This window comes from Annulohypoxylon truncatum (genome assembly GCF_022578515.1).
Source record: "Annulohypoxylon truncatum strain CBS 140777 unplaced genomic scaffold F4807scaffold_28, whole genome shotgun sequence".
Classification (NCBI taxonomy): domain Eukaryota; kingdom Fungi; phylum Ascomycota; class Sordariomycetes; order Xylariales; family Hypoxylaceae; genus Annulohypoxylon; species Annulohypoxylon truncatum.
This window is the reverse complement of record NW_025953814.1, coordinates 365,626-378,426: the sequence shown is the minus strand read 5'-3', so window position 1 is coordinate 378,426 and position 12,801 is coordinate 365,626. Positions and strand designations below refer to the sequence as shown.

At 49.6% G+C, this 12,801-nt stretch overlaps 4 protein-coding genes across 4 annotated transcripts; 2 read left to right on the top strand and 2 right to left on the bottom strand.

Moving 5' to 3' along the window:
* Nucleotides 1–378: 378 nt before the first annotated feature.
* F4807DRAFT_435498 (coatomer epsilon subunit-domain-containing protein) lies at nt 379–2,094 on the bottom strand. The gene is made up of 4 exons (XM_047998891.1): nt 1,565–2,094; nt 1,356–1,498; nt 1,049–1,287; nt 379–988 (listed from the first exon to the last, which is right to left on the bottom strand). The coding sequence occupies exons 1-4, from the start codon at nt 1,956–1,958 to the stop codon at nt 880–882; spliced, it is 885 nt and encodes a 294-aa protein (XP_047851877.1). The 5' UTR covers nt 1,959–2,094; the 3' UTR covers nt 379–879.
* A 110-nt stretch (nt 2,095–2,204) lies between these two features.
* On the bottom strand, nt 2,205–5,134 carry F4807DRAFT_186068 (uncharacterized protein). The gene has a single exon (XM_047993627.1). The coding sequence runs from the start codon at nt 5,010–5,012 to the stop codon at nt 2,424–2,426; it is 2,589 nt and encodes an 862-aa protein (XP_047851876.1). The 5' UTR covers nt 5,013–5,134; the 3' UTR covers nt 2,205–2,423.
* Nucleotides 5,135–6,558: 1,424 nt separating this feature from the next.
* F4807DRAFT_186034 (uncharacterized protein) lies at nt 6,559–9,436 on the top strand. Its single transcript, XM_047993626.1, has 6 exons — nt 6,559–6,988; nt 7,056–7,133; nt 7,251–7,826; nt 7,880–8,122; nt 8,184–8,467; nt 8,547–9,436. Exons 1-6 carry the CDS (start codon nt 6,858–6,860, stop codon nt 9,164–9,166), a joined length of 1,932 nt encoding a protein of 643 aa, XP_047851875.1. The 5' UTR covers nt 6,559–6,857; the 3' UTR covers nt 9,167–9,436.
* Nucleotides 9,437–10,060: 624 nt separating this feature from the next.
* On the top strand, nt 10,061–12,660 carry F4807DRAFT_186004 (MFS general substrate transporter). Its single transcript, XM_047993625.1, has 6 exons — nt 10,061–10,561; nt 10,659–10,848; nt 10,903–11,008; nt 11,069–11,095; nt 11,149–11,368; nt 11,428–12,660. Exons 1-6 carry the CDS (start codon nt 10,223–10,225, stop codon nt 12,394–12,396), a joined length of 1,851 nt encoding a protein of 616 aa, XP_047851874.1. The 5' UTR covers nt 10,061–10,222; the 3' UTR covers nt 12,397–12,660.
* The last annotated feature ends 141 nt before the right edge of the window (nt 12,661–12,801 follow it).

Below are 12,801 nucleotides of genomic sequence, written 5' to 3'. Positions count from 1 at the left end.
GTTTCTCCTATCTATTTGCCTAGCCGCTCTGACTGCGCAGTGGCTGACGATGATGTGTGCGGTAGACTAGCGCGGCAGACCCAGCGGGAGTCTGCGGAAACTATCACATCTCAAAATGGCTAGTTTGAGGCACGATGAGATCGTCAGAGGCTCTTAGGCCACCGTAACATAGTGTATGGAAATCCTCATAATGCGACCTTGCAGCTGCCTTGCAAGCGGTCAAGACATAATACCGTGTGGGTGTAAAGTGAGGGGCATCGTGTCCCGTGCTGCCCGTGTTTTCTGTTCCCCACTCCCCCCTTTTCCTTACCTCCTTATCAATTGCATCAATATTGATGATATACCTACCTAGTATACTGTATGTCGGTCCCCGTGTGACGATAATGCTCTATTGCAGTTGTCAGATAGAACTGTTCACCTGCTCACCTTATCACCTTGTCATACCCACATATGAGAAGTCTAGGCATCATTGTGCATTCTGATAAAGTCTCGAATCCCCTATATACCGACTCTTCAAAGTATAGTGATGTCAACCGCGTTGAATTGGCCTGTAGTATCTCTTTCTTGAGTGATGCCAGTTGTGCCTCCATGGTAATTGACCCCGGAATGCCTAATCCGGAAATTCCTATAACCACGACCGGATTGTTGCGGTTAAGCCCCTCGTTCCATGGGCAATTGTTCGTGGTTTTTTCTAGATGTCGTTTCGCCAAGGAATGAGAACACATAGTAAGAGCCAACGGCAAGGTATCGTATGCAGGACATTCATTGTATTCATGAATTATCATAACCAAAGGTATTCGCCTTTTCTTTACAACCCGTTCTCCAATGTCTACGACAGTTTAAACACCCACCTCGACCCTTTTTATTGCCCTTCTCCTATTAAGCCGACGCCTTGGCACTGTACTTCGCGGCGGCCTTGTCAAACAACGCGCTCTTCTCTTCGAGATCGACTAGGTAAGGGTGTTGAGGTGCAGTCTTCTTTAGGGAACTTTAAAGCAAATGATATTAGCATTCAGGAGGTTGCAAAGGTAGTCCGGACATAGCATACCTTATAAGTTCCTTAGGGTCCTTGCCAACTATGATCGTTAGGACTAGTAGATTGGCAATGGCCTCGGCATAGTCAGGCTGCTTTTGCACGGCTTGCTCGAGGGCACTCTGCGCCTCTTCGACGCGGCCTAGATGAAGCTCACATACGGCTTGGGAGACGAGAGAGACGATCGAGGATGTCGAGGGGGCTTGCGCGAGCTCTTCAAATACGTAGAAAGCCTGTTGGTATTTATCTCCTCCCTAAATTGAGGATCACTCGTTAGCCCCGCCATTGGGTCGGCTGTTTATTGTATCTCAGTATAACATACCAATCGCAGGCCAACCCATGATTCTGCCAAGTTAACAAGTAGACTATCTTGCGCCCATCTTCGTGCTGCTGCGACTTCCTTGAGGGCTAGATCAGTCCGGTTTTGTTGGAGGTGTATTTGCGTGATTAGGGCGACGGCGTCAACTAACACCCTATTAGTATATGATCACGCAAGTCATAAAGCTATTTCTTGTTGAAAGTTCGACATACGGCTGCCGGAATGTTGCGACAAGAGTGCAAGCGCCTCCTCCGACTTGCCAGCAGCCTGCAATACTGTGCCACCGATAACTTGGACGGTCTGGTTATCGCCGGCTGACGAGGCTAACTCTTCTATGGTCTTTACCGCCTCGTCCGTCTCCCCCGAAACGTATTGCGCCAGAGCGCCTATCGCAGCCAGCTCGGGTTCCGACTCTCCTTGAACCTCGGCGATCACGTCTTCGGCTTGTCCTAAAGCGATTTGTGCGCGGAGAGAGAGCACTCGAGCGGGCAGCTCATTTTCGGGGGAGAGGGCGGAAGTATCGAAGTCGATTACTTCTTGGTATTGGCCTTGGTGGAAGTGGTTGTGGATGTTGATAAGCTCGCCTTCTGCCGAATAAGGATCCATATTGGCTGATTTCTCCGGAAGTGTACTCAAACTCGCTGGTTCGTTTCTACGTAGAGGCTCTAAAGTTATGTAACGGTTTATGTGTAAAGATAAACTTGGTGTGGGCAGAAGCTGCCAGCTGGCAATCACCAATCACAGAGGGCACATGCATTGATTGGTCCGTGCATTAGCATCGATCCAGCTAAACCTTAGGAGCGAACAGCTTATGTAATCTACCTAGCTACCCCTCGGCACGTTTCTAGTAACGGAACTTCAACTGTTGCTTGAATCATCCTTTAATGTCCTCTCCCTACCAGTCAACTTTGTATATATCGTCTTAATAAAGACGTATATACGAATGCCGACGGGATTCGAGGAAGGAAACGTAATCATCTCATCATAAGCTCGTGCAAGGCCCCTGACCTGCAATGGTGCAAGCACCGTCATGTACAGGCCAGGGTAATATCCGCAGATGTTCAGCGTCGTTTATTCCTCCTCGTTCTCCTCACCCTTCTCACCCTTTTCACCCTTCTCACCCTCCTTACCCTCCTTACCCTCCTTACCCTCTTCATCCCCCTCAAGGTTCTGGCCGTTAGGGGGCCACGAAGTATCAATCCCAAGCATCTTAGCCACCGTTCGTCGCATGCGGACGAGCCCGCCATCCACCTCTTCCAGTAGGTCTTCCACTCTCTCCGTGCGATCTTCCAAATTATCCACATAACCTTTCAATCCCTCCATACGTTCTTCCATTTTCTCCATGCGATCTAGTACCTCCGTCATGACTTTTCCCATCCCTTCGATAATCAGTGCTTTATGACCGGAGGAAACCTCATTACTGTCATCACGGAAGCGTTCATCCCACGCACCCTCGCCGGTCGCGTTGTGCTGAGGCGGCTGCAGTTCGGATAGTCCAGGCTGCTGAGATTGCTGGGGTTGCTGGGGTTGTGTGTATCGCTGAGCAACTGGGAGCGGACGTCGTCCTTGGAGTCCTTCGAGTGCTTGACCTCCTCGTGGTCCCTTGGAGGCAGGGGTGGGCGAGTGAGCGTTGCCTCGAGTCTTCTTAGGATTTTTAATAATGTGAAGCGGGCGAGGAAACATTTGCAGAAGAGTGACTGGACTAAGGCCAACTGTGATGTCGCTAGGGGCTTCATAGTCGTTATACTCACACTTGCCGTCGTAGGCGTCCACGATGTGTTTATTGATGCGCTCGATCTCCTCTGCCGCGCTGAGCTGTCTTCGAACTATCTGAGCTTTAGGGGTACTCGGTGGCGAGATAGTCTTCACAGGTCGCGAATATTCCTGCACGTGGTCTCTAGGGTCTCGATCGAATGGTGAGCTGGGCGGCTCAGCCGTGTCACGTTGGGGACTAGCAGATGTCTCGGGCTCCTTGCGAGCGGATGAAAGCCCCTCATAGGCCGAAGGTCTTATACGAACTGTGCGAGTAGGAGTTGGATGGTAGAGCTTAGGGAAACCGGGAGATTGAAAGTTGGCTTCCAAGTCATCCTCTTCAATAGTCGACAGAATCTCAACTCTCTTAGATCCGCCAGACTCGGTGGAAGCGGGTGGGAGACCAAAATGCTGGCGCACACGCTGCGCATCACGACTGATTGATCTCTCACGACTAGTTGAAGATGATGAAATCTTGCGCTCCTTGGATTCTAACTTTGTGCGGGGTTGTCGTGGCCCGTAATGAACCTGTCGTGGCGAGTCCGGACTCTCGGGACGGGAATCCAATCGAGGACTGCCCAGCCAGTGTTTGACTCCCACCTGTCTGTCCTTGTGAAGTTGCTCTGGGCCCTTGCCTTCCTCGGCTTCTTGGCGTTTGAGCTCCTGGAATGAAGGAACGCTAGGTATCGCTCCTTGGGGACTGGAATCCTGACCGCCCTCAATGTCAGCCTTCTCCTTCGCTTTAGCTTCCGCAAGTCGTCTGGCTTTTGCTTCCTGTTGCGCCTTCGCCAACTGGATAGCCCTTGCATAGTCCCTGGTTGCCTGCTCCGGCCTGGCTATGAATTGCTGGATAGACGGCGTGTAATGGGCGATAGCAAGCGAGTTGACAACAACGGTATCGTTCGAAGCCATGCGTCTAAGAGCCGGAGACGAACCCTCTTCAACGTCATCATCTTCGGAGTCATTCACATCCCGATGTTCGAACTGCGGGCGAGGAGAGCGGACGTCGCGAGATCCAACATGGGGATCGTGGGGATCCTCGCTATCGGACTCCCCGATCCAGAAACCTTGGTCGTCATAAAGAGGCTTCTTAGATTGTTCACGATGAATAATGGGAGTGCGGTGTGATGAGACTTCAGCAGACTGGGCCTCTTGTTCAACCTTATGCTGGACAGGTTCGTGGGCAATGACGACATTACGCGATCTACCTGATATATCCGAGGCAGCCACTTTCTTTCGGTTGGTATCCTCAGCAGAACCGTACGCCATTGTCTTCTCCTCGAAACCAGACTTGCCTCCCTCAATCGCCTTCTTCTTATAGAGTTTACGTGGACCGTCGTCACTTTGGCCATCGTCATAGGCGACATGTCGCGGAGCAACGTTGCGTGAGAGATTAGCATTGCTCACGCTTTGTACCATCTTAGGTAACTCAGGAAGGTTGGGGATATTGACGGGAAGAGCGTTTGGGCTCTTCAACATAGCTAGCACCTTCTCAGCGCTAGCCGACATCGAAGTTGTTGCGTCCTTATCATCTTTGCTGAAGAACTTCTTGATCTTAGTCATCTTGGACGAAAGCTTACGGCTAGCCTTTTCCGGATCCTCGATGTCGGTCGGCTCATTATAACCAAGTCCGGCCTTACCCTTTCCAGTTGCCGCGGCGGTGCTGAACATGTTCTTCACCTTCGATAGCGAATTGTCGTTAACGCGTCCTTGATGCTTATAGGCATAGCCTACTTCCAATTGTCCGGACGGGGCGTTGGCTTTAGGGCTACCCACGACTGCTTGGGTACTGACGGATTGCAAAAATCTGGTCATTTCTTGGTCATTGTCTGGCTTACGTGCGTTCTCATATTTTTCGAGGTAGACCGCTCCCTCGATGGAATCGTTTGACACGCGACGCGCCATCATGGGCGAGCGCGTTTGTCAAAAAGGTGTTTGTAAGGTGAAGGGAAACAAAATGAAATGAGATGTAATGGGTGATGGTTTAGATGTTGGGTTGCAGTGGGTGGATGAAGAAGTGTGTTGTGCCGATGTTGGTACCACACAAGTGTTGATGGGGAAGAGTTTGAGATGAAGGAAAGAGGGAAAGTTTTGGTGATTGAGAAGTTAGGGAAGAAAGTGTGAGTAAAAATGCCCTAGACAGAAAACTCTATGCGTTTATGGGTGTTCGTGAAAGGATTTGCTCGCTGGATATATGCGTTGCGTTTATCAGGCGCGCAGCCATCGTCAATAGGAGAGGGACCTCGGCGATGGGGAGGCTCGACAGCAAGGAGCGCCGGTAGAGCTCGAGATACCTATGGGCAACATAGCCGACGGGATTCTTATGCTGGCCCCCCAGGGTGTCGTTGCCGACTCAAGAATGGAGCTGAAGGTGTCGAGAAGAGATGATCAAAGTGAACGCCCCCTTTTCCAGTCAGACAGTCGTTATGGGTACGATCAGGCAAGTCTCCATGATATTAACCGAACATATCGACGTGATTTACTAGGAGGATTGAGGGTTGGGAGATAAAGAGACTGAATCTCGGATTCACTGTCAGCTTCTGTGAGTTCTGTTCATGATCACCTATAAAAGGGAGCGCCTTGAACTCTGTTGAATAGGTATTCTTCACAATTAATCACTGATGTTGACATGCCAAAAGGCTCTTAGAATCATAAGGGACATCTGAAGATGTTGAATTAAACTAATCATCGATTGCCTTTGTGCTTATGGTCATTTATCTAGGTAGGTAATTATGAATGATCAAGCTCTTTTTCAACAGCATTGAAAATATTACACTTTACTATTCTTTGTTACATTCAACCTGTCTATAATAACTCAATCCAAGCCTTGGAAGGTGCACATAAGTCCACATAGACCCCTATCTACGAGGACACGAAGATGCTTAAATCGCGATTGGGGATTTTTAGAAACATAGGAGGGAGAGGGGGTGCAAATTCTGCTCTATATATTGTCTTGGGAGAACTGTCTCTACCATCAAGGGTTACGTTACGAAAGGGAGATGGAACAAGATAATGCGGTTCCATGTTATACGACTGGTTGACGGCTTGAATATAAGTCCGTATTCTCGTTTAATCCCAAGTCTTACAGAGCCTCTTATAATGAATATAAATACTCGTTGTTATCTCCAAGAAAAAAGACGGTAACTCACGAATGTTACATAAGAGAGACTGTCAAACTCGTCAATAGAACCATGGTAAAATACCCTCCTCCCATGGACGATCATGGTTCAAGGGAGTCGAAGCGGTGGATTGATTAACCCGGTATGATCTAATTCTTGCGGCACAGTATCCGTATGGAATTGACCGGTCTTAAGCGGGTTTACGTGGTTTTTCGCCGGGTTTGGCCGGGATAATTTTAACTCCAGATAAGTGTAATTATGGTGTAACATATTTCATTATTCTAACCCGGGGTATTGCCGCTAAGCCGGCTTACGGATTGTCTTAACGCGGCACACGCAGAGCGCCGGATATTCTTAACCTTCAATCTTGATGAAACATCCAATTCCTAACTCTTTACTACACTTTCATATACATACGACTAGATTTCTTAGTTAGTAGACGAAGTTTGGCGTTAGCCCCTTTTCAGCCTCATCTTCAGTAGCGAGGACAGTGCGTAGAGGCTGGCATGACGATCCTCAGGAGTTACGGGTTAACATGTACTAGGAGAACAAGCACACGGCGTGTTGTCTTCATCGCCTGAATTCCGGGCCTGGGTACTACTTCGGAACGATACTAGGAGCCGAGACCCTCAATATGCAGGATTATCCGAAGACTGCCGGGCGCCCAACAAGCCCTATCAGGCGCCAGCGGGCTTGTGCGCCTTGTACTAAGGCCAAGGCTCGCTGTCACTTCGAAAACAACAAGGTCGAGGACGGATGTGATAGGTTAGAAACTACACCTTGATTGACTACACGATGAGTCGAATAATAATCTAACTGCATGCGAACTCAGATGTCGGCGAATGAACATCACTTGTGCTGCCCAGACGACTCAGAGCCTAAGGAGACCCCGACAGGTTAAACCTGCAAGGTACGGCCCTCATCTGAATTCATCCTGTCTAGTTCTATATGTTGCTCTCAACATATCTACATACCTTGTAACTAAAATATCTCGTCAAATTTGACTAATTATATGGGATATATGTAGTACTGTGCCTTCGAAACGTGATCGTGGTACCCCTCCTATGCGAGGTCCTAACTATGGGCATGTCTTGATAGGAGTTGGCCCGTATGGATTCCAAGAAGATAACAATACTTCAAGTGAGAGTACCACTTCTTCATCTATATCTTCGGAAACAAGGACAAGTCCTTCGCAAAATGCAACAGCTACAAGTAGCCTTGAAAATGGCTACCAAGCTCCACCGGGGCAAGACAATCCCTCATACAGGCCGCATCAACCACAGGCAACCTTACGTGCCCCGAGGCCTTCACAGCCGGGGTTTGGGTTAACATGGGGACAGGCCGAGCAGGCGGTATCCCACTTCAAGACGAAATTCATGCCCATTTTCCCATTTATCGTCATCGACCCTGAGGTCTCCGCAAGGGAACTCATGTCTAAGAAGCCTTTCTTATTTAGAGTTATTATGCTTATTGCGGCTCAACTCACTCTAGCGAAGCAGAAGGAGATTCAAAAAAGCGTGCTCGCTTACATAGGACAGCACATGTTGGTGATGGGAGAGCGAGATCTGGGGTTGCTCCAAGGACTACTGATATATATAGCTTGGTAGGTGTCTCGCTACGGCTTCTTTATAACACACTCGCTAACTTCAGGCACAGGGGAGAAGGCGATTTCTACTTTGACCAGAGATTAACTTACTTAACTTACCTAGCAATGGGGTATGCTCATAATCTTGCAATCACGAGACCACCGCCCACGCAGCAGCAGAAGATGATGGTGGCCATCAATCCGAAGGACGCAAAAGAGGCTATCATGGGAAGCCATTTAACTACGATGCTCGAAGAGTCGCATACACCTGAAGAACAGCGGGCCTTCTTAGGATGTCAATACCTCCTTTCGCTGTAAGTAAATCGTATCGCGGCTATCAAATCTTTTTTGACGGATAATTTAATGATGAATTAGGAACGGCTCGCAATTTGGGAGAGATGCAGTGTTAAAGGGTGATTACGTAAATCGCTGCCTCAACTCCCTCGTTCGCCCGACGGACCTGGGGGCGGATTTTATCTTATACAAAATGATCAGCTTCCAGCAAATCGTCGAGCAGATAATGCAGATGTTACCTATTCCCACCTCCTGTGGTGATGGACTTGCGGTATTCACTCTTTCCATGAGCAATACCATGCAGGCTATTCGTAACCAACTCGATCAGCTATTTGCGAATGTAGCTAGGGAACACCGACAGTTTGGTAAGATCTGCAGGTTCTTAATTTAGCCATAACTATTTGCGCTTCGCCGTTATTGAACATTAGCTTACTACTACCTTAGTAAGGTTTTGGGCTACGCATCATTATATCCTAGTACGTTTATATCTACCGGCTTCGAACGTGTCTCAACCATCAGATATGGTAGCAGCACAACATCAACGGCAGTGTATGCTCTACGCCCTTCAAGCAGCCAAACAATTCTTTGAGACAATTCTTTCAATAGGCCCGGAAGCTTTCTTATACCGATCATACGTTACATATTCCGAGATACTGTTCGTGATTGTCGGAGCCTCGAGACTTTTGTTGATCGAGGTCGATGGCTGGGATCTTAACAGGGCGCGGCAGATGGTTGATCTGCCATCCACCTTAGAGAGCCTTGCGGAGACATTCAAGGACGTTGCCAACCTGAGAAACCAGAGGGCTGCAGAGGCAGCGGCCACATTTGGAGTGAGCATGCCGCCAAATACAGCGGAAGATGAGCTGAACGACCGTTTCTACCACTACGGCACGAAACTTGAGTGGATAAAGAATTGGTTCGAAGCTCAATTATTGAAAGGCAGCCAGGTCGCGAGCGAGCCACAAACAAATGGCATCCCCAGCTTTTGGGCCCCCGAAAACCAGTCCTGGACGCCGTTCATATTTGGGTTCCTAGGAGATCCGAATTGGAATATCGAATTTTAGGATACTCCCATTGCTATCGACCTCGAGAAGAGCTGAGTCTCGTCTACTTACTTCGCATATGCTCTCGTATAAGTAGAGTAATAGCTGCGTCTGATATCTGTCTGGCTTCTTGCTAGATTTTATGAACTTATGTACTCACGATTATCTCATTGATATACGTATTTTAGCCGATCTCGATGATTTTCCGGGGTTGAGACATTGGGGGATGACAAGATACCATACGTGACACCTTATTAACGGATCTTAGAATGAGGAACCTGGCAGCCTGGATATTAGAAACTCATTGGCAAATGCTGATGTCACTTGAGATCCCTTTTCTTGGGTAATACTAGTTAGGGGGTTGGAACATATGTTGCGGCTCCTTAAGTTTCACGCGCCAAGAGGAGTCGTCGGATAGATCGAAATATTGAGGGCGGACGAGAATGTTGGAGAAAAGTTGATGTTTTACCCCCACAGCCCCGGTCCGTGCACCTGGTTTTGCACTGGCTCCAAGGTAAACCTGGTTTGCTATGTCTATTATTCAATTGGTCAATCCAGTTTCACGATCCACATCGTTGGAGTTTAGGTCTTAAAAACAGGCGAATCAACATCCAACTTCGTAAGCAGGAGGGTTGCACCAAAGCAGGTCGCGAGTTTATCACTGCTACATGGAGGTTCCGGTGGCGGCCATTGATTGGTCTATCTTGATCTTTAACTTGTTCGAAGAAGCTTTTCGGGACTTTGTCGCCCATCTCCGACCACTCAGAGCAGGGTGGCCGGCAAGATCGGTCTTAGAACATCGGCCTGTTGCGGCGCACATGACAGCGATAATTTTCTTTGTTGGCGGGCCTGCAGATAGATCGGTTCGATGTATCCTAATCTACTTTCTCATGAATGTCTTGTTCATACTGAGATTCTAAGTCTTAAAAGTGTTTCGCTCATAGCTAAAATTACCTAGTCTTCAAACTTCGAATTCGGAGATCCCCAACGTTGGAAACTAACAAAGTCTTATCTTCAGAATAAACGCATCTCCGAATCTTCGGACTAAGTGTTTTTACCAGAGCTGTGAGACGGTAAATGAACGACCGTAAGCACGATGTGTTCGACGAAGAAGACCGTGGCCCTTTGAGCGATCTAGACTTCGATTCCGACGAGGAATCCGCGGCGCTCGAGCCCGGGCTTGGCGTCCGAGATGAGAGCGGCCAGGATGGCACGCCGTTGGTGGCTTCTCGCGCCGGCACCCTGAACATCGACACTAGCAGCGCCGGGATTTCCGATTCACAGAAACGGAGCCGGAGGCCAAGCGACGCTTCCACCAAGAAAGTGGTAGCTTGGAAGGATTTGCCCAAGAAAAAACAACTTATCGTCATCACGCTGGCCCGGCTCAGCGAGCCATTGGTTCAGACTTCTCTGCAGGTACGTGCGCCCAGCAATCACCTCATTCGATGTGATTGACTTCGTCCAATGGATGGGTGGTGTGATGCCAAGACTTGTGGTTCCTGACGCGGTATAGTCGTATATGTTCTACCAGCTGCGATGGTTCGATCCGAGCCTGCCGGACTCGGTCATTTCGAGCCAGGCCGGCGTCCTGCACGCCAGCTTCACCGCGGCGCAGTTCTTCACGGCGATGGTGTGGGGCCGTGTCGCGGACTCGATGTGGGCGGGCCGTAAGACGGTTATCTTGATCGGATTGCTCGGAACTCGTATGCTCTCACTCTAACTGTTTATTCATGGGGAACTACTGACACACAAACTAGTCTTGTCGTGTATTGGATATGGGTTCTCGACGTCTTTCTATCAGGCGTTGTTCTTTAGATGCCTAGGTGGCGCAACGAATGGCAACGTTGGGGTAATGAGGACTATGTATGTTCTAAGATCTTTCGACGCAATCTTCTAATAGCTGGTACTGATATGGTATTATAGGATTAGCGAGATTGTCCGCGAGAAGAAGTATGTTCCCCGGATGAATTGTACTGAGGTAAATCAGCTCTAACCATTCGCAGATACCAATCGCGAGCATTCCTGATTTTGCCTATGACCTTCAACATCGGCGTCATCATTGGCCCAGTCCTTGGTGGTGTTCTATCTGACCCGGCAGGTTCATACCCAGATACATTCGGCAAAGTAGGATTCCTCCTGAGATTCCCCTATGCTACACCAAATCTCGTCAGCGCAGGATTTTTGACCATCGCTTTGGTTATGTGTTGGTTATTCTTGGAAGAGGTATTCTATCCATCATACCCCAAACATACTCCCATCACAATTGCTAACTCATTCCAAAGACACACGATGCTCTGCAGGATAGACGAGATATCGGAATTATCCTGGGAAATAAGTTAACCTCAATATTCAAGAGACGTCAAACGTCAATAGCATATACTCCATTACACTCACGAAACACCAGCATAAGCACCGACCTCGAAATGTCCCCCGTCTCTCTCCGCGGTTCCGACGAGGACGAGCGCGAAACCTCCAAGAAGCCAACCACCAAACGTCGGTACACCACGCGGCTCACCTTCCGCCGCATCTTCACCACGAACGTGACGTTCACGCTCGCGGCGCACTTCTTCCTCGCCTTCCACGTCGGCACCTTCAACTCGCTCTGGTTCGTCTTCCTCTCGACCCCCGTCTTCAACCCGTCGGACCCAGACCCGCCAGGCTTCGAACCCAAACTCCCCTTCCGATTCACAGGCGGTCTCGGGCTGCCGCCCCGCTCCGTGGGCATGGCCATGGCCATCCTCGGCGTCATCGGCATCTCCATGCAGCTGTTCCTGTACCCGCGCCTGTCCTCGCGCTTCGGCACCCTGCGCTCGTACCGCGCCTGCCTGTACCTCTTTCCCATAGCGTACACCCTGATCCCCTTCCTGTCCGTCGTCCCCTCGACCGCGGCGCCGCCGAGCCAGAAGACCGGCCCCGCGATCTGGCTCGCGATCGCCGGGGTCCTGTTCATACAGGTCACGGGCCGCACGTTCGCGCTGCCGGGCCAGACGATCCTGGTTAATAACTGCACGCCGCATCCGAGCGTGCTGGGCACCGTGCACGGGCTCGGGCAGAGCGTGAGTAGTTTCGCGAGGACGGTCGGCCCGGTTTTGTGCGGTTGGCTTTACGGCGTTGGGTTGAGTAGGGGAATGATTGGGGGTGTGTTTTGGGGGCTCGCCGGGGTCGCGATTGGGGGGTTGGTGGTTAGTGTTTTTGTGAGGGAGGGGGATGGGCATGAGATTTGGCTTGAGGGGGATGAGGAGGATGAATAGGGTGGAAAATGGCTGGTTTTTTTTGGTAGGGATTTATTTTGGGTACGCTACACTGGCATGAACGTAGTGGTTTCTTAGAGGGTTAGGAGTCATGATGAGGTATGATACATGATATACGGTGGAATGGACTTGCATAGACTTGGGAGGATAGAGACCAATTGGATTAAATTTAGTATATATCTTGTCTTTGTAGACGTTTTGGTGATGGTTAAGAGATATTCCATTGGCTGACCTGCTGCTCTGCAGATACCCCTTTTATTTCACTTACTACTCGAGTACTCTCCCCTACATTTTACTACTTGGATATTTACTCGTTGGCGTGGTTCCTAGCGTCGTCGCACCGACGAGGCAAGATCAGAATCGATGGGTCGGTCTCGCAGCCTGCGCGAGGGTGATCGCATTGCT